Source organism: Erythrolamprus reginae, chromosome 5, assembly GCF_031021105.1.
Source record: "Erythrolamprus reginae isolate rEryReg1 chromosome 5, rEryReg1.hap1, whole genome shotgun sequence".
Taxonomy (NCBI): Eukaryota; Metazoa; Chordata; class Lepidosauria; order Squamata; family Dipsadidae; genus Erythrolamprus; species Erythrolamprus reginae.
Genome location: NC_091954.1, coordinates 25,683,198 through 25,708,187, shown reverse-complemented (window position 1 = coordinate 25,708,187; position 24,990 = coordinate 25,683,198). Strand labels below are relative to the sequence as shown.

At 39.0% G+C, this 24,990-nt stretch overlaps 1 protein-coding gene across 2 annotated transcripts in view; it reads left to right on the top strand.

Moving 5' to 3' along the window:
* PAPSS2 (3'-phosphoadenosine 5'-phosphosulfate synthase 2) overlaps window positions 1–18,882 on the top strand; it is a 54,647-nt gene extending 35,765 nt beyond the window's left edge. The window contains exons 3-13 of one of the 2 annotated variants that reach the window (XM_070752244.1): window positions 262–497; window positions 1,982–2,120; window positions 2,526–2,644; window positions 2,783–2,896; window positions 4,834–4,945; window positions 5,935–5,964; window positions 11,297–11,502; window positions 12,219–12,354; window positions 12,448–12,716; window positions 14,015–14,244; window positions 15,379–18,882. In XM_070752244.1, the coding sequence (XP_070608345.1) occupies window positions 262–497; window positions 1,982–2,120; window positions 2,526–2,644; window positions 2,783–2,896; window positions 4,834–4,945; window positions 5,935–5,964; window positions 11,297–11,502; window positions 12,219–12,354; window positions 12,448–12,716; window positions 14,015–14,244; window positions 15,379–15,520 (1,733 nt within the window). In that variant the 3' untranslated portion in view covers window positions 15,521–18,882. The remainder of the gene's footprint in view (window positions 1–261; window positions 498–1,981; window positions 2,121–2,525; window positions 2,645–2,782; window positions 2,897–4,833; window positions 4,946–5,934; window positions 5,965–11,296; window positions 11,503–12,218; window positions 12,355–12,447; window positions 12,717–14,014; window positions 14,245–15,378) is intronic. The other variant, XM_070752245.1, reaches the window with a different exon arrangement.
* The last annotated feature ends 6,108 nt before the right edge of the window (window positions 18,883–24,990 follow it).

Here is a 24,990-nt window from a genome sequence, read left to right as displayed (position 1 = left end):
CACTATTTGAGCCATCACACTTGAGCCTAAGTCTACAGATTTGCGAATTCTGGGGAAGGGGCGGATCCAGTAGGCTTTTTAAAGACTAGGCAGCGAGCAACCCACGTGACTGCTATACCTGCTCAGCGTACGAGAAGAGGCATTCAGGTAAGTGATCAACGCCTATTTTTGACTTTTATTTTATGGCATACTTGTGAATTTAAGAAAAGCAGGGGTGAACCATCACAGTTCCTTTTTTAATTTTTTACCTATGATTGACAGGTCTTTCTGGTGCTGGTAAGACAACCATTGGGTTTGCCCTTGAGGAATACCTCGTGTCTCAAGGCATCCCTTGTTACTCTCTTGATGGGGACAATATTCGTCATGGTCTCAACAAGAATCTAGGTTTCTCTGCTGATGACCGAGAAGAAAATATCCGCCGTATTGCTGAAGTTGCCAAACTATTTGCAGATGCTGGCTTAGTTTGCATTACTAGTTTCATTTCTCCCTTTGCAAAGGTAAATCTGTCTGGAGAATTATTCTGTCCTTTTTAAAAAAAAACCACAACATTTTATTTGTCATGGGACGCACATTTAAGAGAATCATCTCCTTGTAAAACTTTTTATCTTGGGAATGTAACATCCTTATGTGTGCTGCTTTCTGTTCTGTCTGGGTGCCCCCAGACTTCAACACCAACTGAAAAAAGCATCCAGACACGCTGGTAAAAAGCAAAGTCACTTTATATCTTTGAAAACAAACACAGAGAACAAAAACTGTTCTTACAAACTGGAATGCTATGAGGCTTCACAGAAGAGTCACGACGGCCAGACAATACAACAGGCTTCTTGCTGGCACACACACACCACTGTAGATAATAAAACCCACGCCTCCCCCAAGTTTTCAGCCTTCGAGGCCACAAACCAGAATCTGAGACGCCAAGGATCAAAGCAAGGTCACAGAACTCCCAAAAGATAACTCTCCACAATACAGGAAGGGCGGGCCTGCCTTTTCAACCTTTCTGAGGAGAACCACACCCAAACCCAGCTGTTGCCTATTAGGGATGGAAATACCTGGCTAATTGTCCCCTTCGTTGGGAGGCCCTTCTCTGCCTCATATCGATGATGGCTTGTGCGTTCTCATCTAAGGATTCCAGGCTACTCGCTGGGGAGAGCTCCCCCCCGAGGGTCTCAGGCTGTTCTCCCTCCTCTTCGTCCTGGCATTCCTCTTCCCCATCTGCCTGGTCCTCCTCCTGTTCCTCGTCCTCCCCCTCTGAGCATGTAGCCGGCAGATTTCCAGCCGTTCCCTGAGGAGCCTCAGACTGAATCACAACACCTTCTAATATCTTCAAATCCAGTTTTCACCAGTAGGAAACTCTCCTGAAACCCTGGACTTCTTCTTTTTCATTTAGCTTGACATTAGTTAATCAATCAACATTTTACTTATGGGAATTTGATTCCATTTCAGTCTTTCTTTGTCTCTAGCCCAAGCCATTTTTAAAAAAAGAATCAGTAGAATTGGAATGTGTGTGTGAAAAGAAGACTCTAGGCCTTGTAATCCAATCTTTATCTATTTGGTCAATAAATATGAATAAATATATGTGCTAAGAGATACAAAGACAGAAACAGAAAAAACAGAATACTTTGATCATCCTGTTACATATTTCTGTATTTGTGTAGATACCTCCGCATTTACACAATAATTTAAGAAGAATAGTAAGATACCTAAGTAGTGTGGTGGCCTAGAAGTAGAGTTCTCACCTCACATTCAGCAGGCTCTGAGTTCGATCCTAGGTAGAGGCAGATATTTCTTTCTCTAGGCATATTGAGAACATATCTGCTAAACAAAACTCTGCATTGGCAACAGGAAGGGTATCTTAAACACTCTGCTAGCTCCATGCAGTTACCAAGACTCTACCCCACAAGGGATTATGGGTTCATTAAAAGATTATGATGATATAGAATAGTAAGATACCTACATTACTGATACTTTGCTCCTTTTATAGGACCGTGAGAATGCACGGAAGATTCATGAGATAGCTGGGCTTCCTTTCTTTGAAGTTTTTGTGGACGCACCTCTCAATATCTGTGAAAGTAGGGACGTGAAAGGCCTATACAAAAAAGCACGAGCTGGAGAAATCAAAGGTTTGATTATCTCATCCCGTCTGCAATATGTACTATCTACATCATCGCCCTTCTTTTACATGCCTGATCCTAAATACAAGCTTTATCTGCAAATGTTCCCATGCGTCAAAACTCCGTGAAGTCTTGTATTGGCAATGTCATTTGATTTGGGATTGGGTAATGGCTGCGTAACTGAGTAGGCTCCTGGTTCAAGTGAGAAGGGAGGCTCCAACAGAGATAATAGCTGTAAATCCATATTAGCTGGGGGAGGGGATTTATTGGGAAGTACCTGATTAGATTTTTAAATCTGTTGATGCAGAAGACAGAAAAGCCATTGTTCTTATGGGTGTCATGTTTGATCTTTGATTTGAGGTTCAAACATAATCCTATTGTCTTAACACCGATGAATATCTAACTCTTTTCTAGGATTCACTGGAATCGATTCGGATTATGAGAAACCAGAAATGTCCGAACTTGTGCTGAAAACCAACATTTTTTCAGTGACTGAATGCGTCCAGTGTATTGTGGAGCTTCTGCAAGAGCAGGTATCATGTGCTCTGTTTGCAATCTCAAACCCTAATGTACAAAACCCCCCTGGCATTTTTACTTTTTCCAGGCCTGCGCTTAACTAATCCGTGTTTCACAAGGGAACTTTATCGCTTACCTATTTCTTTCTCTACTAGAACCTCGTTCCTTCCTGTGCAATTAAAGATGTGCTTGAGCTATTTGTACCTGAAAATAAAGTGGAACAAACCTGGGCTAAAGCTGGTACTTTGCCATCTGTAAACATTAGCAAGGTAAGAAATAAGGAACACTGTGAATCAAATATAGGAAAACCCTCTGCTTAACTATCTGAACAACAACAACAAAATCCTCTTGTCCTGTGTGTTCTTAGATTTAAGCAAACCGATTTTCCATATTTGCCATCTTCAAAGTACTAAGTATAAATAGAATAACGGAAATATATATTTTTATTGGCCTTTTCTAATGGAAAGCAGATTTCTGCTTCAAATTTATTTACTTTAAGCTTTTTTTCATTTTAAAAATCCAGATTAAAAGTGTTGAATGATAGAAGGAAGGGCTAAGGCCTGATTTATGGTGTCAAAGCAATGTAATACGAGTGTACCAGGCATTTTTAGCAGAAGAAAAATATGCAAGGTTTCTGTCCCTTTGCACATCTTAAAAATGAAAAGTGTGTGTGTGTGTGTAAGAGAAACATACATATGAATATACACAGCATATTTAAAAGTGCTATTCTTTGATCCTGCTGGCCTTCAAGTCACTATGGATCTCCTAGAAATAAAATGCCAATGAAATGAATGGGAGCAAATTTAGATGAGAAATACTAAAATGACTAAATCAATAGTTTATAAAGAGAATCAGTATAAAATGCTGTACCGGTGGCATCTAGCACCGAAAAGATTGGCTCAGATATATCCAAATTATAACCAATTATGCTGGAAATGCAAAGAAGAACAGGCCACCTTCTTCCATCAATGGTGGCCATGCCTGAAGCGAAAAAATATTGGAAGCAACTTAGAAAGTGGTTATAAGAAATAACTAGTGTAGAAATTGAATGTACACCAGAGTTCTTTCTACTAGGCATTATTAGAAATTCATATGAGAACAATATTAAGTACAGTATTTGATGTTACACATTATAAAGGCCGCAGGAATAGCTTACGCAAAAAAATGGAAAAATCCACAGATCCCCAGCAACAAGCCGATAATTGGGAAAATACATGAATGTGCAGAAATGGACCACTTAACTATGGAAGTGAATGGTCAAAAGGACTCAATTACTATGCTACTTGGACAAAGTGGTACAGTACAACTGGATACAAAAAAGAAATGCAAATCAACAATAAGTCATAGAATATCATAAATGTACAAAGGAACAATATATAAATGTAATGTAAATATATGGATGTTAACCCACCTGAAAGTATTAGAAAGTATTAAGATGTAAATATCAAAAATCAATAAAAATGTTTTTTTTAAAGAAATAAAATGCCAGGGTCTTGCAGAGTTTTGTTATATTCTTGGTTAGGATCTTGAAAGTTGCCACAAACAAAAAGAATGAATCCTTCTAAGCAAGATGCTCATTGTGTTACTGAGATCAAAAGGAGATGAATATTTACTTATATCTGGTCTTTATTACGTTTATAAATTACCGGAGGTGGCAAACAACAATAATAAGGCTTCTTCCGCCTCTTTTCCTCACAATAACAACCCTATGAGGTGGATTGGGCTGAGAGAGAGTGACTGATCTGAGGTTACTCAAGTTACTATCATGACTAAGGCAGAATTGGAACTCACAATTTCTAGACCAGCCCCTAATAAGGATTTCAGGATCTGAATTAATAATAGTGCCCCAATACATTACGACCGAACCTTCAAATATTTTCTTATAAATAAGGAATAATTTTCAGAAGTGTTAGGTATATTATATCCATTGGAAAAAATATTTTTGATTTTATCTAAGTGATACTTATTGGCAATGCTCTGATAGCTAATGAGAAAATTATTTTCAAAGTGTTGTATTTAAATGCTGAAAAAAGCACACCTGACAAGTAAGAACAATAAACTAGTGGAACGGCTGGCCTTCGGAATTTGTGGGTGCTCCATCACTGGGGAATTTCAAGAAAAGAATGGCCCCTTCCAACTCTGTTATTCTGTTAAGTCCTTATTTTCATGTGCATATGTCATATGTTATGCTGTCTTTATATTCCAGTTGGATCTACAGTGGGTTCAAGTCCTAAGTGAAGGTTGGGCTACTCCACTCAAAGGGTTTATGCGGGAGAAAGAATATTTGCAAGTTATCCATTTTGGCACTTTGCTCGATGGTAAGATACACCAATTCATATGCATTATCCTTAGGCATTCTTTTGGGAACAAATATTTGAAAGAACCTAATTCTCATTAAGAATATTATTTGATTAGTGTGTAATGAAATTAGTAATTTTTTTCTTTTGAGGCCAGTAATTATAATAAACTAGAAAAATATGCTGATCATAGGTAAATTGCCAGATCAGATCAAGTCAAATCCTAGATCATGTGCATGCCCAAGTCAATAAATCTTGGATTCAATCTGGGCCTAAAGGCCACAGAGTAATTTTATTGGCTGCAGGGCTATCTAGATTCAAATTGCTCCTTTTTCCGTGAATCCCCTTGAATGATCTTGGACGAATTAGTGTGCATAATCAACAGCTGTCAGAAAGTAATAAAGCAATAAAAATAGTTTTAAAGAGTGCACTGAAAGCAGTTTTAATAGATATGTGAAATATTTTACTGAACAAGCACATTGCTGGAACTTTGTTTCCCACTATCATGTTTCTCCTGTCTACCAAAGGTGAACATGGAATTATATGCAAATACTGTATAAGGACCAGATACTTCTTATTTATACCACCTTTAATTCTGGTGGTATTGGCATCTACTTTAAATAAGATTTTGATTACATTCTAGTTTGCTAGGATATAGGTAAGATCCAGTTTTATTAAGTTGGGAAGATGCATAATGTTTCAACTTTACTTATCTTACAATGGTCCTCATGGAAATCACAGGGAAAATCCCAGTCTTCACTCAAATGTAGGTCCTTGCAGCCCATATTCTCATCTTCATCAGAGGACTGCTTCAATTGGTTACATGCATGATACAACATTAATACCTTGGCTACTTTCACCTGTGGATCCATCTTTGTAGATTGGTCCTCATCATGCAATCATGAAAACCATGTTTAGAGTTTTAAGTGTCATCTTATTTTGGAAGCTCTTTGTAATTGAGAAGAAAAGCAATTAAAATATGGTTGTTAATTATTTTTATATTTTGCCAGGAATGGGTAAAATTGATATATTCAAGCTTGGTATGTATTCAGTAGTATTTGCTATGCAATGAAAATAATTCTAAAAGATTAATTGACAGATTTGCTGAAATGAAATTTTGATGTAGAAGTCCAGAATCATAATAAGCATATTCATGATCCAACCAGTTACACTGTGCTTTTCCAACATTTTATTGACTTGGAAAGGGCAACTCTTAATTTGCATTCTCTTTCTTCTCCTGCTTCTTGACTTCTTCTTCAATACACTGGTTACACACAACGTAGCAACCAATGACCCAAGACAGTTTACCAGTCATAGCCTGAAGTCTATTATCTTATGATCATCACCATCTTCTTTCTAGAATGTTACATCCTAACAAGTGTTCCCCATTGTGATATTCTAGGAGAGCAGAAGTTTAGTTATTAGGGGAGGATTTCTAGAGAGATAGTAAGAATGGGAAGTCTCAAAAAGTTTCCATAGCTGACTCAGAAGAATGTAATAGGCTTGAGGGTTACACATTTGGAAGACCTCCTATATATTCCATCTGATATCAATAAAATGACTTAGTAAATTATCAATTGCAAATATATTAATCATTTTTTTTAAAAAATGATTGTATGGAAATGAATACACGACAACACAGTCTCTGTGAATTTCTCTCCAAAATTTGTTGGTAAAAAAACATTTATAAGAGTATGCCGTTGGAAGAGTTAAACAAAGAAAAGTACATCTGGTTGAATCAATGCATAAATATAACCACTTCTGAAAAGTTTCTGATTGTGCATGAATACTATTATCTGTAGATTTGGTAGATATGAAATTTAACCCAAGGACCACAGAGTCTCTGTTGTGGCTTGGATTCAAAGGTGTCCATCATGAAGCCAAAAAATTGCTTCTCTTCATGGAATTTTTCTATTAGACTTTAGAGGGGGTGGGGGAGTAAGCCATCATCCAGGGACATTTTTCCATTTATGGTTCTTTGTTCTGGGTGAAATTATTTTAATGTACATGTGCAGAGCAAGCCCATTTTACAAAAGATTCAAACTGTATCTAAATTAACGTTTGCATTCTATTAGAATGTAAAGATTTCTGGCAGCAAATGCTTGCAGCTAACTGCTTTCAAAAGCCTCAATTTGCATTTCAAAGCACACAACAATATTTTTTTTAGGACTGGCCTGTCTAGAGCAATGTTTTCAGTCACTATGCACCACCGAATGATTCATTGTAATAGTGTGGAGGTCTTCCCTATTTTAAAAAGCATCCCATGTGTAGAAAGATCATGATACTTCAAGACATCATGAGAAAAGACCAAAGCCTCACATGATCCAATGGAAGTAGTATATTTTTTAAATGGAATTGGTGGGTAGTGCTCTATGGATGCCATCTAGTGGCATCAGAGAGATGTGGTTTCACATTGCCAACTCTTGCCTGAAGCTGAGAGTGAAAAGCGGCAAGGAAGATTTGAACTTCCTCAATGTATGACCACAACTGAGCCCAACATTTATGTTGCTAAGCGAGACATTTCTTAAGTGAATTTTGCTCCATTTTATGACCTTGCTTGCCACAGTTATTACATGAATGACTGCAGTTGTTAAGCTAGTAACACGGTTGTTAAATGAATTTGGCTTGACTTTGCTTGTCAGAAGGTTGCAAACAGTGATCACATGACCCCAGGACACTGCAACCGTCATAAAGATGAGTCAATTGTCAAACATCTGAATTTTAATCACGTGACCATGGTACAATGATCACAAGTGTGAAAAACCGTCATGTCACTTTTTTCAGTGTTGTCATAACTTGGAATGATCCCTAAATGAACTGCTCAAATACAGGTAGTTGAGGAGTGCGTCGCCCCCCCCCCCGCCAATTCCAGTTATTTTGGGGCATGATTTTTCCATATGGAAATGTACACAACTTCACAGGTACAACATTAATGAAAATTATTTTGCCCACAATGATTCAGCTTTAATCTTCAACGCTTGCTTTGTCAGATGTAACATGTAACCATAAGCTTGGGAAGACAACATGATGAGGTAAAAGCAATTCACTTGAATATCTTTGGATCCAACTCATGCTCAAGATAATCAGAATTATTTCATGGAAAGTCAGAATAGTGAGAATGGTCACAGCATCCATTAACTTGGAAATCAAACTCAATGGCTAAACAAGCGTCATTTATAATTCATTAATTGATTCTATTTCATGAACTGAGAATTTGAAATACAATGTATTATATTTGTAATCCTAACAGCCTTTCCCCCTTCCTCCATTTCCTTTAAATGCCATTCATGTAATGGTAAAGTTCTTGATTATAAGCAAAACTGAAGCTGAATGTGTAATTTGGACTTAAAAAAGGGCATTTGAACAGAACCAGTTGTAGGGATGCCCTGCAAGTAATGTCAACAAAGCATTTGAAATGTATATAATTAGCCAGCTAGTTAAGCACGGGCTGGTTGACATAACAATCAAATGGATTCAAAAGTCCTCATCGATGACTCTTTGCCAAACCAGAAGGTGTGATGCAGAAAGTTCACTCTCACAATTTGTACTAATCATTTTCCCCCATTAAAGAATGGTTGATGAACCAAAAGGGAATATTGTCATATATGCAAATGAAATAAAGTTAGAGGACAGAAATGACATTTAAAATCATCTTCATAGAGAATTAAATTTTACAGAGACAAAGTGTCTCTTGTAAAAGACACTTTACACAGCAAAAGTTTCACATTTAGGAAACTGAAACAAAATACACCTTTATAAAAGCTGGACTATCTGGCTTGGTAAAAACAGTATGAAAAAGAATTGGAATGGTTGATTACAAAGGAACATTGGGCAACAGTGTATTGGGGTTGCAAAAAAAATGGTATACAGTAGTTTTAAGCTTCAGTTTATTTAATTTAATTTATGTATTAAATGTATTTGCTGCTCATCTCATAGCCAACAATCCTGGGCAGCTTTCAGCATGATGGGTGCAAGTTCATTTATTATTTATTGGCCATTGATTAATGTATCTAATGAGATTTTTTTTCTCAGCCTATGTTGAGATTTTATGTATAAACTTGAGCAGCTTACAAAAAGCAGTTTATTATTAAATAATAATAATAATAAAACCAACAATAATAAGTTGTGTTGTTATTGTTGTTTTGTTGTTGTTATTGGAAAACAGCAATATTCCATTCATTCCAATCATTCTTTCTTTTCCTCTGGACAATTTAAAAAGAATTCATACAAATTGTAAAAGTTCAAAGAAGGGCAACAAAGACGTTGTGGGTGATGTAATGTAAGGTTTTTCAGAAGAGGTTGGACAAACCATTTGTATGAAATGTTATAGGGTTTTCTGGCTGAGCAGGGTGTTGGACTAGAAGACCTCCAAGGTCCCTTATTCTGTTAACCTGGGAACTGTATAGCAATTTTGGTTAAGATAGATTGAAGCACACGGGCAAGTTTTATCTTAAGAAGTAAGTGCTCTCTACAAATACTTACGAAATAAAGAGTTCAGCACTATTCTCCGTTCTTCTGAAGCTTAAGAGTAAAAAAATTGGATTTATATTATGGGGAGGCAGTCTCTAAATACAGTATTAGGAAATTTCTAAATGTTATGAGCATTTGATGGTAGAATCAGTTACTCAATGAAATAGCGAGATTCCCTTCATAGATAGTGTTCTGCCAAACGTAATTACAGGGTAATTAGTCCAGAAAGACACACAAACCAAAAGTCTTTATCAACAGAAAAACAGAAACAGCTCCCTTTTTAAATGTCAAAGGGATTTTCTGGTACACACAAGGCACAGGTTAAATGCAATCCAATTTCTCGCCCAATAACTGGGAAAAGTCCAGAAAGTGATGAAACTATGAATCAGATAAACTTCCACAAGGCTAAATCAGCACGCTGCTGTTTTTATCTGTAACACTAATTACAGCAGCCCCACTCAACCACAGGTGGCCTCACTTATCTCCTGTAATAATCCTTCAGTTGTTCTCTCCTATGCATCACTCTCCGCATGCGTGGGTCTGTCATAAATTCTTGTTCAGAATCCAGGGATGATAAGGAAGATTGATCTCCTCCTGGGCTGTCTGCCAAACTCCCCTCTTCCCTGTCACTCACACTTCCTTGGTCAGAGGAGGCTTCGTCAGCAGATTCTATCAGGAGCAAAACAGGTCTGTGGCGTGTGGATGTTTCCCCCACCTCCACCTCCACATTCCTTGGGGCAGGAGCTGGGCCAGAGCTAACCACAACAGATAGATAGGTCTCTAGCTGGGATGCTTTTATCTGGATTCCTACACCAAGCAAGGGCGAATGACTTCAACTAAAAAAACGTTTGAAGAACCAAACAAAAACGGGGGGGGGGAGGAAATTGCTGATGTTCTGATGTAAACAAACAGACAGGATAAGCCACAAAGGACAAGAAGTGATGTCAATACACTATTGCACAGCTGTGTTAATAATTTATATCTCATGAGGAGTAATCTGTTGTATTCAGGAAGAAATGGCCTTGTGAAAGCCTAAGCCTAAGAAGATGTTGTGCCATCTAGTATTAAATGAGAAGCATGGAAACGGTGAAGGAAGTAGCAGTGAACACTACTACTCTGATATCAAAATGTCATCTTAGAGCCCTAAGTAAGAACTGGAGAAATGCTTTTTGGCATCTCTTTAGAACTGAGTGGGCATTCCTGTACACTTGGTTTTGTCCATTTTGTTAGATTTAGATTTGTTAGGCTATCCTAGGGAATTTCTTGAATTGGACCGTAGGACATTAATTGTTGAGTCAGACAGAGATTTAGGGGGGGGGGAACCCACTATATTGAGAATTGACTTTTACAGCCAACTAAAATTGAAGAAATGGTTTAACAGAAGTCTGTTCAAAAAAGAAGCAATTCCTACTATTAAAGACAGAATCAATATTAAAGCAATTCAGAAAGAACACAAATATAACATATAAAATTACTGTAAATGAGAGAATCAACTATTAAAATCAAATAAAAATGACTTGAGTCTGAGATTCATAACTACCACTAGATATTTAGTTTTAAAAGGTATACTGAGTGCATAATGCTCTTCAAGTGAAATTATTGTATTAAAATTGAATGTTTTTTCTTCAAAGTATTTATACAAAGGATATTTTGTGAAAGAAGAAGAAACATTTTCTACTTTGAAGTTTTGCTCTAGATCCTTAATTTCTCATAGAAAAGAGAAAACTATATGCTATTAAATTGTAAGAACGCTAAGCCCAAAAAATCGAGTGTTTAACTATTCAGAGTCAACTGTTGAGAATCTTCTTTTCTGGGGATTTCAAATGAAACACAGCAAAGTTTCCCCCATAATTAAAAATTATTTTAAATAAATTAATTGAATTTAATGTTTCTTTTGCACAGATGGTGTTATTAACCTGAGCATACCGATTGTACTTCCCATTTCTACTGAAGACAAAGAACGTCTGGAAGGATGCAGCGCATTCACCCTGGAGTACAATGGGCAGAGGGTGGCAATCCTTAAAAATCCAGAATTTTTTGAACACAGGAAGGAAGAGCGTTGTGCTCGTGTTTGGGGAACCACCTGCGCAAAGCACCCTCATGTAAAAGTAAGCCCAAATCGGTTCTATTTTTTGCCTCCAGAAATATAAATAAATAATCTAATTCAGTGGCATTTGACGGACTGGATCAAGATGGCAGCCACAACCACCTGATTGGAGGCCTGTCTCTTTTCAAATGCAAGGTGTCACTGTGCCAAAGGGCGGGGAGCGTGGGGAAGATCACACACGCCTGTCCCACATCCATAATTCCATGTGCCACCCGCACTCCCCATTCCTGGCACGTGATGGCATGCCCGTTTTTCACTCTTCTCAGGCTTCAGAGCTTTTCTGGGAGCCTGCGGAGAGTGAAAATGGTCTCCCCCACCCCCTCGGAGACCCTCCGGAGGCCAGAAATGGCCCATTTCAAATTGCAAAAAATGGGCCTTACCCATCCCCTCTGGAGGTTGGAAATAACTTGTTTCCCGAATTCCAGTAGGCCCAGAAAGCCCAAAAATCAGCTGGCTGGCGGTCAGATCTGAGCTCGTGTGCCCACCAATATGGCTCCGCATGCCACTTGTGATACACATGCCATAAGTTCACCATCACAGATCTAAGGCATTCAGATATTCTTGGACCTTAACTTCTAGTTCCAATTAATATAGCCCGGGATACACTTATGAGAATTGAAGTTCCTATAACCTCTGGAATAATATGTCTTACATAGAGGCTGAATTATTACAGTTGAATATCGGTTCTTTCTATTTCCTGATAATATCTTTTGATAGATGGTGATGGAGAGTGGAGACTGGCTTGCTGGGGGTGAACTCCTTGTACTAGAGAGAATAAAATGGAACGATGGACTAGACCAATACCGCTTGACTCCATTGGAGCTGAGGGAGAAGTTTAGAGAGATGAACGCAGGTAGTTGTTTGTATAAGTTAAGTTCCGCTTGACATGGCTCTTTCCAGTTAATGTGTTCCTGATTCTTCCAATGCCGTGTTTCTTATATTTCAGATGCAGTTTTTGCTTTCCAGCTACGTAATCCGGTGCACAACGGACATGCTCTCCTAATGCAGGATACTAAACGACGGCTGCTGGAAAGGGGCTATAAGAACCCAGTGTTGCTCCTGCATCCTCTTGGCGGATGGACCAAGGATGATGATGTGCCCTTGGCGTGGCGCATGCAGCAGCATGCTGCAGTGCTTGAAGAACAGGTCTTGGATCCCAAATCCACCGTCGTTGCAATTTTCCCTTCCCCCATGTTGTATGCTGGCCCAACAGAGGTATGGAGTTGTGCTCCCAGAACATTACTTTCATTCGATATTGTTCTAGGATCTTTTTTTCCCCCCAATGGTAGCAAAAGAAGGAAAAGAGCCACCAAAATGAGAAGGAAATAAAGGAGAAACTATAACTGTATTTTATTATTTTTCCGTTAATGTTTTAAAATGTATTTATAGGATGTATTTTCTCTAATTTAACACTGTACATCAAGAGCAATTCATCTAAGACAACTTCAGAACAGATATGGTTGGGGAAATAACAGAGAGCTAGGACTGTGCCATCCCCATCTTGGTACATTTCTTTCTAATTGAAATTTCTAACTGAAATTTCCAAAGAGATAAAAAGGGGGATTTCTGATATTAGATCTTTCTCCCCCTCCCTCTATCTCTCTCATTACTGTATTGAAATATTTTAAATACAGTGATACCTCGTCTTACAAATGCTTAGTCATACAAACTTTTCGAGATACAAACACGGGGTTTAAGATTTTTTTGCCTCTTCTTACAAACTATTTTCACCTTACAAACCCACCACCGCCGCTGGGATGCCCAGCCTCCAGACTTCCATTGCCAGCAAAGCACCCATTTTTGCACTGCTGGGATTCCCCTGAGGCTCCCCTCTATGGGAAACCCCACCTCCAGAATTCCGTGTTTTTGTGATGCTGCAGGGGAATCCCAGCAGCACAAAAACGGGCGCTTTTCTGGCAATGGAAGTCCAGAGGTGGGGTTTCCTAGCGAGGGGAGCCTCAGCGAAATTGCAGCATCGCAAAAACACAGAGGTCCGGAGGTGGGGTTTCGAGGACTTTGGTGTTTTTGCGATGCTGCGATTTCACTGATGCTTCCTTCACTGGGAAACCCCACCTCCGGACTTCTGTTGCCAGCGAAGCACTCGTTTTTGCGATGCTGGGATTCCCCTGCAGCATCGCAAAAACACAGAAGTCCGGAGGTGGGGTTTCCCATGGAGGGGAGCCTCAGGGGAATCCCAGCAGTGCAAAAATGGGCACTTCGGCTGGCAAAAGGGGTGGATTTTGGGCTTGCACGCATTAATCGCTTTTCCATTGATTCCTATGGGAAACATTGTTTTGTCTTACAAACTTTTCACCTTAAGAACCTCGTCCCGGAACCAATTAAGTTTGTAAGACAAGGTATCACTGTACCTGAATATGAATGAGTTTGCTTGAGTGTAAATTTCATTCAATTTGTTGAGGCCTCCGAGTAAGTAAGATTGTAGCCCTAAGATACCTTGAAGTACCCAGGCACCTACCCACTCTTTTTATAGCATTCTGATGTTCTTATGGCAGGTCCAGTGGCATTGTAGGTCTCGAATGATTGCTGGTGCCAATTTCTACATTGTGGGTCGAGATCCGGCAGGTATGCCTCATCCAGAGACCAAGAAAGATCTGTATGAACCCACACAAGGTGGAAAGGTGCTTAGTATGGCTCCAGGATTAACCTCGGTTGAAATAATTCCCTTCCGAGTAGCTGCATACAACAAAGTACAAAAAGCTATGGTTTTCTATGATTCAGACAGGTACGTAATAATAGTCAATTACAACTCCATAATTAGCACTTTCTCGTATTAGCTATGTCCCCATTACTGTTTAACCAGTGGAAACAAGATGCCAGTACTTTATCTTATTATTGTATTTTATTTTATTTTATTTATCGCCAAGAGTCAGTTTCGGCTGAACTGATAACATCATCAAAACTGACCAAAGCTTGAATTAATTGGTGTGCGTTGCTAATACATGAGGCACTAAAAGCACTAAAAGCTTCCAGGTTTTTTTTTCTTTTGATCAAATGGGAGAAAATAGAAAGGGAATTTTGAGAATTTTGACTGTCATCTTAACACATGACAAAAATGGGAAAAACTGCTTCCCTATTTTGATTTAATCCTAATTTGAACTGTGGTTCGCATTATACATATTCAACGCTTTGTTCAGGATTTAGTTTAGAAAATGAGAAAATGATGCATTTTTTAAAAAAGAAAGTAGATGTGTGATGATAATGTGTTAAATGCTACTAGATAAGCATAGGACCCAGAGATTGTCTTTTGCAATATCTGAAGTATAAGTATCCCATTTCTGTTACAGAGAAAAGCATGGTAAATACAGCACACTAACTTGAGATGCACTTTTGGTTGGTTGTTGTTTTTGTCTCTAAATATCCAAAATGTGTTTTTTCCAAAAAACAACTGGACTTCTGTTGGTGTTTTCATTTGAAAACATTTCTCTTCTTGTTCAAGAGGCTGAGGAACTAAAGAATCTTCTTGGATAAGAAGTGAAACCTTTCCCAAGATTATACCAAGAAAGTCTAGTTGCTTTTTTTTTGGGGGGGGGGGGACATTTGGGATAGCCATAACCTGGATGGTTGTGAACCTCCATAGACATTTGCTTCTGAATAGTCTTTAAAAATTTGAATTCTGGGATGATCATCACAGAGCAATGAAATGTTATGAGTTGTTCAGACAATGTAGCAACCTGGACTACCATTTGTATGTGCGAATGATTACTCTTCAGTAATATGTAAAAAATAGTATGCATGTCATATCAATTTGAAGGTACAGAAAGTGAACAAAGCATTGGGAAAATGCAACATTTTGGGTAGTGTTTTTATAATTGCAGTATGCTTGTCCTCTTCATGTTGCCCATTTGTTCTTCACCAGGCACAATGAATTTGAGTTCATTTCTGGCACACGCATGAGAAAGTTGGCTCGTGACGGTGAAAATCCCCCTGATGGTTTCATGGCGCCGAAAGCATGGAAGGTGTTGACAGAATACTACACATTGATTGCAAAAAATAATTAATTATACTGTCTCTGTCAAAGTGCCTTTATTTTAAAGATGAGCTCTAATTGATGAATATGCTACGATGTTTCATCTAGTTTGGAATCTTTTGATTGCTGGGCATTTTCTTTCTGGACCATACAGTGATTCTGGATCAGCTTTTCCATTTTTAGAGCTTAAATAGGCAATTTCTTAATTTCAGAGGAATGCCATAAAAAAGTTTTTGCTTTATGCATCAAAAAAGATAAGATCAAAATAATGAGTTCAAAGCCATAGGGATCCAGCTCTCACAGCCTTTGCCAAAAAATATTATTGAAACTATGCAACTATGCAAATGATCACATTAATGCTATAAATTGAAATCCTAGAAAGAAGTAGGTGATAAACTAGTACTTTCCCATTGTGGGTTGTTTTATTTTGTTTTGTTTTTTGCCTCCAACAAAACCTTTCATGTACTGTTGGGGTGAAGAAGGGGGATTTCATGGTGATTTTTTAAGATGATGAAAATGAATATGAAATGGAGTTGGTATAATCAGCATTTCCCATGGCAGTTTTCTCTTGGAAACAGTCACAAAGCTGTGCTTGTTCTGAAAAATTCTTTACAAATAGAAATGCACTTTTCTCACCTTTGACATTGAGTTTCTTTATAGCCTTGGCCAAATTCTTTCATGAAGGACATCCACAAGCATTTTCCCCTCAACAGGGTGCTAATAACAGCTTTACAATCTAAATGACTGCCCTTTCAGAGCTTCGCTCATCTTTTCAAGATATAGACCAGACTAGGAAACCAAAGTCATGTAGGCCAATACTACTTTTATTGTAAAGATATAGTAATAGAATCTTAAGAGTCTGAATAAGTTTCTTCCCTCTCTCTCTATCCTTGGTAGAATTAGAGAGGGTCTTGCCTGAAACTTTTTTCCAGATACATTTCTGGCCCCCTCTTCTATTTGACTATTGTCTTGGTAGTTGCTCTTCCATCTCTTCCCCCAAGCCCATTTCCTTTTCCCACTACAGTTGCTCAAGTCAGCATTCAACATGATTGCCTTAGCTCAGGAGTGTCAATCTCGTGTTTTTAGCAAAGGTGCTGGCCACATCCATAGTTTTAGCAAAGGGGGGGAAGTTGTGATACGTCATGTGACAATGTGACGGTGTGAGTTTGACATCCCTGCCTTATCCAATCAAGGGCCAAGTTTTTCTGAGACATGGATTCATTCCTAACCATCTTCTAGGGCAGGGCTGTCAAACTGGTGGCTCATGGGCCAGATGCAATCATGTGTAGGCTACTCCCACTCGTCTCTGCAAAAGCAAGTCACAATACATCACCTGATGTCACATGATGCGATAGTTTCTCTCCTACCCTTTTTTACTAATTCGATTTATCCAGTGATAAACTCTGAATTCTCTTACATGAACAGATCAAATGAAGGTGTCTTAAAGAGAAAAAAAATGTTAACTGATTTCAAGGACTCATTCATATATACAATGTTTGAAAGCTTAGTATTTTTTGTAACTTCCAGGCTTGTAATGTCAAGGGGAAGGGGAATCCAGGAGCACCCTAAGGCAACTTGAATTTGCAGTAAATATTTATGGGAAAGGTGAATGCATGTGCAGGACACAACCTCTAGGAAAACCCATAGGAAAATGTTTTGCATTTTATATATTGAATCACAACGATTCCTGTATTTTTAATTCTTTTCTTTTTGGTAAGGAGCAAATAAGCATAAACATATTATCATGGTTGATGAATCCCAAATTATGGGACTCTGTTCTAGAATGTGCTCATAGGGCAGAAAACATGCTTTAGTTGTAATTTTTTCCGTATATAATTAGTTCAGTCAGAATTAACTGATACATTTCTTTTGCACCTTCATACTTCTGACATGAATGCTAAGTACAGTTTAATACAGTACATACCCTGCCAATATTTTATTGCATTTAAAAAAATATAACCTCCTTTTGCTATTGTGGTGCTGTACTTAGTGTGCTATTCAGTGGCAAGGAGAGTGACACACTGTACAAATCAGAATAGCCACATTATGAAAATAACCGAGAAGGTACAATCTGTCTCAACTTTACATACATTATTATTTCCCCCATCACCTAGTCTGAGATAGCCCTACTTTTGAGCATAATGCTCAGTGCTGTTCTACTACTGGGTTCACAGTTAGCTGCTGCTATGATAAGTTTGGCTCTGAAATCCACGTCCAAAATCTACGGTTATTGAAAACTTACAGCTGACCTCTGCTCTGTATGATAGGTCAGGCAAGTCCAGCTGCTACCTGTATTTTCACAACTGGGCAATTGTTGCATTAAATGTCTTCAGTGTATTATTTATTTTTGTAAATTTTATAAAGTAAAATTTTATTTGAAAATGCAATTCAAGGCACTATAAAATTTGGAACCGGTACAATATCAGGCCAAACATATTAACTGAAGAACTGGAAAGAATAAAAATGATGAAATTTGAAATACGTTAATTGGAAATCCACAAATGCTCTGAAACTTTTATTCATCAATCCATCCATCTTTTGGGTATAACTATTTATAATTGTTAGAATTTCTTCCTAATGTGATTCCCACAAGATGAAAAAACTGATTCAAATCATGGATTATAAAGCCTAAAATGGATTGTGGTCATAATTTGGGCATGTTGTGAGCCGCCCCGAGTCTGCGGAGAGGGGCGGCATACAAATCTAATAAATAATAATAATAATTTATATTAGCTACAGCCTGCAGGTATGCTAAGTCTCTCTTTTTCTTTTACGATTTAGATTTTTCAGTGTTCTTGTCCAAAAATAGGCAAGTTGCTTTATTCATTTTCATGTAGCAATTATGCAACAAAATCATTTTTGTAGTCTAAATACAAATATTTGAAAATGCTTTTTAAAACATTGTTATAGAATTTAATGCTTTTTGAATCTTTGGGACCAAGAGAATAAAACGGGTTTCCTTTTTTTTTTTTTGGTCAGTTGAATGCAGTAAGTAGTAGCCACTTGCAAATTGCATTGACCAGAAGACAAGATAGCCAGTATAATTCGTAGAAGGTTCCAGCATTGCTGGCTAATCTACATTAGCCATAAGGTTTTTATAACCGAGAGCTTTGGAGGGTAGCTTGAAGATAATGCCTTCTTGCCATTGTAATCTAAATGTTTATAGTGCCAATATTTTTCCAGGTTTTTAACCTTATAGAACTATAATATCCAAATAAATGTTATAATGTGCCTTTTCCTCTTTCTACAAAAATACATCCTATATTTTATAGCCTATTTATTACAGATCGGAAACCGACATGTATGCCTTAACTGTTGCATTTCTTGGTAAAAATATCTTCTGGCCTTCTTTTGCTAAAATTCATTTTGGTGACAATAAATATTTCAAGAGTTTGAATGTTTCTGCCTTTCACTTGTCTGCAAGTGTGAAAACGTCCATGATGCTACAGAAAGTCTGCAATTGTTCTACATACATTTAACAAAGTTTTATCCAAAAAAAATATTACATTGTCTATCAGGAAAATGAATAGTCACTGTGTAAAGAGCAAAAGACTCGAATGATCTTACTAGAAAAGGAGGAAATCAGTGATTCTTTACAAAATGAGTCAATATGTACAGGTTGTCCAGTTCATTTAGTGACCATTCAAAGTTACAACAGCTCTGAAAAAAAGTGACTTATGACTGTTTTTCACACTTACAACCGTTGCAGTGTTCCCAATGGTCATGTCATCAAAATTTGGATACTTGGCACTTGGTTCATATTTATGATGCTTGCAGTGTCCCAGGATCAAGTGATCTGCTTTTGAGACCATTCTGGCAAACAAAGTCAATGGGAAAGCTGCATTCGCTTAAAAACCATGTTGCTAATTCAGTGCTTCTCAAATAGTGGGGCTGCCCCCCTGTGGGGGGGGCACAAAGCAGTGTCTGGGGGGGGACGTGTAACCCTGGGGATTGTGCTTTTTTTGCTGCAGGGGGTAGGGGTTATTTGCACCGAACAATAGCACAGCACAGAGCAGGAGATATGACGTGCAGATAACAAATCCTTAAGAGACACCATGGAAAAATATTTAACAGGGATAAAAAGAAAGGAGAGAAAAAGAGATATTGAGACAAACGTAAGTCTCCCAAAAGCTAAGACGAGGAAATATGACTAAGCGTATGCCATGCTTGGCTTCACTGTGACTACGGTGGGAGATGAGGAAAGACCAGTAGGTTTACTGTGTCTACAAATGTTGGCAGCGGATAGCATGAAGCCAAATAAATTAAGACATCACTTAAATACATTACACCCCAATCACACTGATAAGCCACTTGAGTTTTTTCAGCAGAAACTGACAAATATTGCAAACAATCATCCCGGTGGAGAGTTGAGGTGGTGTGAAATGTTTACTTCTTTATTTTTTTATTATTTATTAGATTTGTATGCCGCCCTTCTCCGAAGACTCAGGATGGCTCACAGAATAGATACAAAACAAGCATATAGCACAAATCTAATATATAAAAAAGTACAGTGGTACCTCTACTTAAGAACTTAAGTCGTTCTGTGACCAGGTTCTTAAGTAGAAAAGTTTGTAAGTAGAAGCAATTTTTCCCATAGGAATCAATGTAAAAGCAAATAATGTGTGCAAACACATTAAGAAAGAAATAAAAGCTTGGAATTTGGGTGGGAGGAGGAGGAAGAGGAGGACAGTCACTGCCGAATGAAGGTGAGGTGAGGGGAATCAAAAAAATCCAAAACTTTTAAGGCTTTTAAAAAAAGGGACTCTGAGGCGGTGAGCACGCGCCTCCCATACACCCGGTGCGAGGCTGCCTCCCATACACTGCGCCAGAGAGAGAAACCAAGAGGAAATGGCAGGAAACTGGCCGGGCCTTTGTGCCGCCCTCAAATTTCCTGGGAAAGTTTTTCCGGGCTTGGGTTCTTAAGTAGAGGCAAAAAAATCTTGAACACCCGGTTCTTATCTAGAAAAATTCTTAAGTAGAGGCATACTTAGGTAGAGGTACCATTGTACGACTTCCTGGGTGGGTAGGAGGGATAACAGAAAATAATTGAGAAGCACTGTGCTAATTTAACTGCTGAAATAGTTTGCTTAAGAGCTGTGGCAAGAAAGGTTGTAAAATAGGGCAAAACTCACTTAACCAGTGTCTCACTTAGCAACATACATTTTGGGCTCAATTGTGGTCGTACGTCGAAGCCTACCTATCCTTGACAGCCAGTTTGATTTATTGGTTAAAGGCACTGGACTAGAAACCAGAGGACCATAAACTCTTGACCTAACTGACAGTCAAGGGCTGAGGGAGACATTGGACCAGCCACTCACAGCCCTAGTTTTGCAAGGGCAAACCACTTCCAAAACTGCAAGGGATTGTCCAAGTAGTTATTAGGAAAGGGACGGGGTGTAATTATACCAATTATTGTGGGTGCTGAAGTCTAGAAGATACCAGGATAGGGAAATATGTCTTGGAACAATTTAGCTCTCCTAATCTTGAGTTAAACAAATTCTTGCCTTAGCCAACCCAGCCGCAGTTATGCTCATTTTTTCTTGACTCTTGCCAGGCAGCGTGATCCCTTTTTTTTAACATGATATTTCTCTGACTTTTAAACATTTTAATAGTTTGGTTTTCCCCCCTGATTTACTCTGTTTTTTTCACCAATTCCCTGATATTTCCCAAACCGCCAGTTTCCCTGTTTCCAGGTTTGCTGGCCACCCTGCTAACTTACCGACTGCACTGAATAACTGTGGCAAGAAATATCGTAAAATAGGGCAAAATTCACTGAACAAATGTCCCACTTCATAACTGACAAGAAGGGTGATAAAGTGGGACAAAACTCACTGAATAAATGTCTCACTAAGCAACATACGTTTTAAGTGAGGGACTCCCAGTTCCTCATTCCGCAAAGCGTCTCCTCAGAAAATAAACAAACACCGAAACTGAATCATAAATAGGCTGGCTAATCTTTTTTTATTCATTTACATTTAGCCACTGCAGTGAGAATACATGTATATAATTGATCCTTAAAACCATGTGGAAAAACAGATTTTTTAAAAATGCAACATAGTTCTAAATGGTTTGCCATGATCATGTCACATTTATTGCTTCATTCTCTAGTCTAGTTAATCAGGCCCAGCTTTGTCAATAGGTTTTCAGGTTTAAGAAAGGAACCCTTAAATATTCCTATGCCCATTATTATTTTACAGAGTAATTGTGCTCTTTTATGTCAGTGGAAGCCCCACATGAGAATAATAAAGCACAAATATATCTAATGACAAAGCTTGTTGCTTGGATTACGGAGTCTCAAAACTCTTGGACTACTTTACTCTTATGAGTAAAATAAGATGATACATAAACTTGACACAACCATAGGGCTGTACAGACCATAACTACCAACATGGTGTCCATGACAGAAGAGTGAACAGCCCACTCCCCTCCAAAGTCATACACTGTAGCAAGAAACGGGAGCCCCCACAGAGAGAATTTGTATGCTTAATATTAGCAGATCTATTATGTCCACCTTTTAAACTAGTTGCAGGCATTGGGCCTTCACATGGAGTTCTAACGTAGCATATCAACTGCAAGATGGAAGGAGGAAAAAGGTAGGCATTTCTTCCTTCACAAGAAGTGTGGAAATGAGTGCTAGTCAAGCCAATGATGGGACTGGAATTTAATTTTAGAATAGTGCTCCAGAAGAACAACAATCTCAACTGTAAATACATTATGGTTTGTAACTATTCAAGAACCATCTTGATTGCACAAAGAATCCATATTCAGTAAGTGCTTATCTGAATGTCAGAAGAGCTAAAAGTGCCATAATTACACAGTACCATAACGGCATTAACATGGCTCCATTATAAAGTAAGGTGGTCTCTGAAATCATGGCTCTTAAAACAAGGAAGTAAGAAAAAGTCAACACTGGGAAGCTTCTGTTTTGTTTGGTGCAATTCTTCCAAAAACCTTGTGCATCCATTCTATCTTACTTGGGAAATATCTCTCAACTTTTTGTAGGGGCAGCAAAGGAGGAGACAACAAACTTTCCATGAATTTTCTTAAGTCAGCTGATCTTATAAACAAGTCCCTATTCCCCACCACCACTCCAAAAAATAATATACCGTACTAATATTTTCCTCTGGAAGTCAAATAATTTTATAAGGCAAACATTGGGCTGTTGAATATGCAAATTTATGCTAGGGAATTATGAAGATGCCAAAAGACTGCTAGTTTTGGTGCTATAGACTATTTGTCTAGAAATCATAAATAAAATTGTTCCTTTGAAGGAAGTTGCCATGAACTTTCAATGGGAAGTTCTGATCACCACAATCAGACCATAACTATCAAGAATGGAAAGATAATTTCCATTCTTAATCATTAGTATCACAAAAACTGCTCTTTAGTCTATAAATGCAGATAAATATTTAATTATAAACTATACAGCTATGTCCCAGAGATAGTTAAAGGAGCTTAATGACCAAGGAAGGTGATAAAAATCTGTATCTTGCTACTACATAGCAATACGCCTGGTGAAATAAATATCTAAAGAATAGCTCTAGAAATTAAACAGATTGTTCACATTTATTACCTCTTAAAACAAGTTGAGGGGAAATTTATTCAAGTGCTTCTTAATTCCTAGGTTTAAATTATGCCTACTAAATTAATATTTACTGCTGGAATGATGGGGTCAGAAGGTTTGAGATTTTAAGTCATGATAAAGGACATCAGAAGTATTGACCAAAGTTTTTTAAAGACTTGACAGACCTCGTGTGTAAAGAGCATCTGCTGAAATTTCCTGAACTGCTACAATCTTTGGATCCTAACCACTGTCCTTAAAACAAACCTGGAATCATTGACATTTAATTTTCCCTCTTGCAAATAAACCAAAACTTTTAAAGGAATAGAGAAAAAGATAAATCTGTTTCACTAAGTGAGAGAGAAACAAAGTATGATTTTTGCTGCTGTAAACTTAAATGGGACTACAGTGAACCCTCGAGTTTCGCGTCCTCGAGCATCGCGAAAGGGCTATATCGCTAGTTTTCAACCCGGAAGTAAACTCCACCATCTGCGCATGCGTGCCCTTCCACGCATGCGTAGATGGTGGAGCTTCCCCGCCGGGCAGAGGCTTCCCTGGGTCTTCCCCCTCTTGCCCCGGTAAGACCCCAGCGGCGGCGCGAGCAACGGCGTGGGCTGGCGGGCGGCACGCGCGCGGAAACCCCAGCTCTGCTTCCCAGCTGGGAAGCGGAGCCGGCAACAGCGTGGGCGGGCGGGCGGCGCGCGCGAGCCTGGGGACACCCCACCTCCGCCTCCCAGCTAGGAAGCGGAGCTAGGGTGTCCCCACCGCGCGCGCGTTGCTTGGGAAAGCGCGCGCGCTTGGGGACACCCCACCTCCGCCTCCCAGCTGGGAAGCGGAGCTAGGGTGTCCCCACGCGCGCGCGCATTGCTGGGGAAAGCGCGCGCGCCTGGGGACACCCCACCTCCGCCTCCCAGCTGGGAAGCGGAGCTAGGGTGTCCCCACCGCGCGCGCGTTGCTGGGGAAAGCGCGCGTGCTTGGGGACACCCCACCTCCGCCTCCCAGCTGGGAAGCGGAGCTAGGGTGTCCCCACCGCGCGCGCGTTGCTGGGGAAAGCGCGCGCGCTTGGGGACACCCCACCTCCGCCTCCCAGCTGGGAAGCGGAGCTAGGGTGTCCCCACGCGCGCGCGCGTTGCTGGGGAAAGCGCACGCACCTGGGGACACCCCACCTCCGCCTCCCAGCTGGGAAGCGGAGCTGGGGTGTCCCCAAGCGCGCGCGCACCCCAGGCGCGAGCAACGGGGTGGGCGGGCGAAGGGTGGGCGGCAGTGGAAGCATAAACACCATCTGCGCACGCGCAGATGGTGTTTTCACCTCCGCACCGCTACTTCGCTAAAAATCGATCATCGCGTGGGGTCCTGGAATGGAACCCTCGCGATAATCGAGGGTTCACTGTATTCTTAACTTATGAAAGTTATAAAGTGAAATGATACATCTTAAAATGAATATATTTGGTCACAAGAACTAATATCTAGCTTTGCTATTGTGGCTAAATATTATTCATCGACATTTATAAATGTTTAAAACATGAGGTACAGCTGAGACTCACTGGGTGACATTTATTTACAGGTCACAGAAAACACTGGAAAGATACAGCAGTTTAATGAAATGGTTAGATAAAGTTATACTTTTTTTTTTACTTTGAGGTATGGCTGAAATTAAGTAGAATAAAATTTGAGACATGAACAAATAATTACTATCAGAATACAATAAAGCTCATTAAAATGAAAGGCTTAATTGAAGAATTAAGTCAAGTACTTTATCACAATCTATTTAAGGAATTTGTCCTAGAGATTTGCATAAATAACTTTAAAAGGTCAACTAACTGATATCTCAAGCTGTATTTATATGTATGGCTGAAAATCAGCACTGTGTCCAGAAGCATAGATATTTTTCAAGTATTTTCCTTTTCAGATACATACCTCAAATATGTACATGTCTCTGA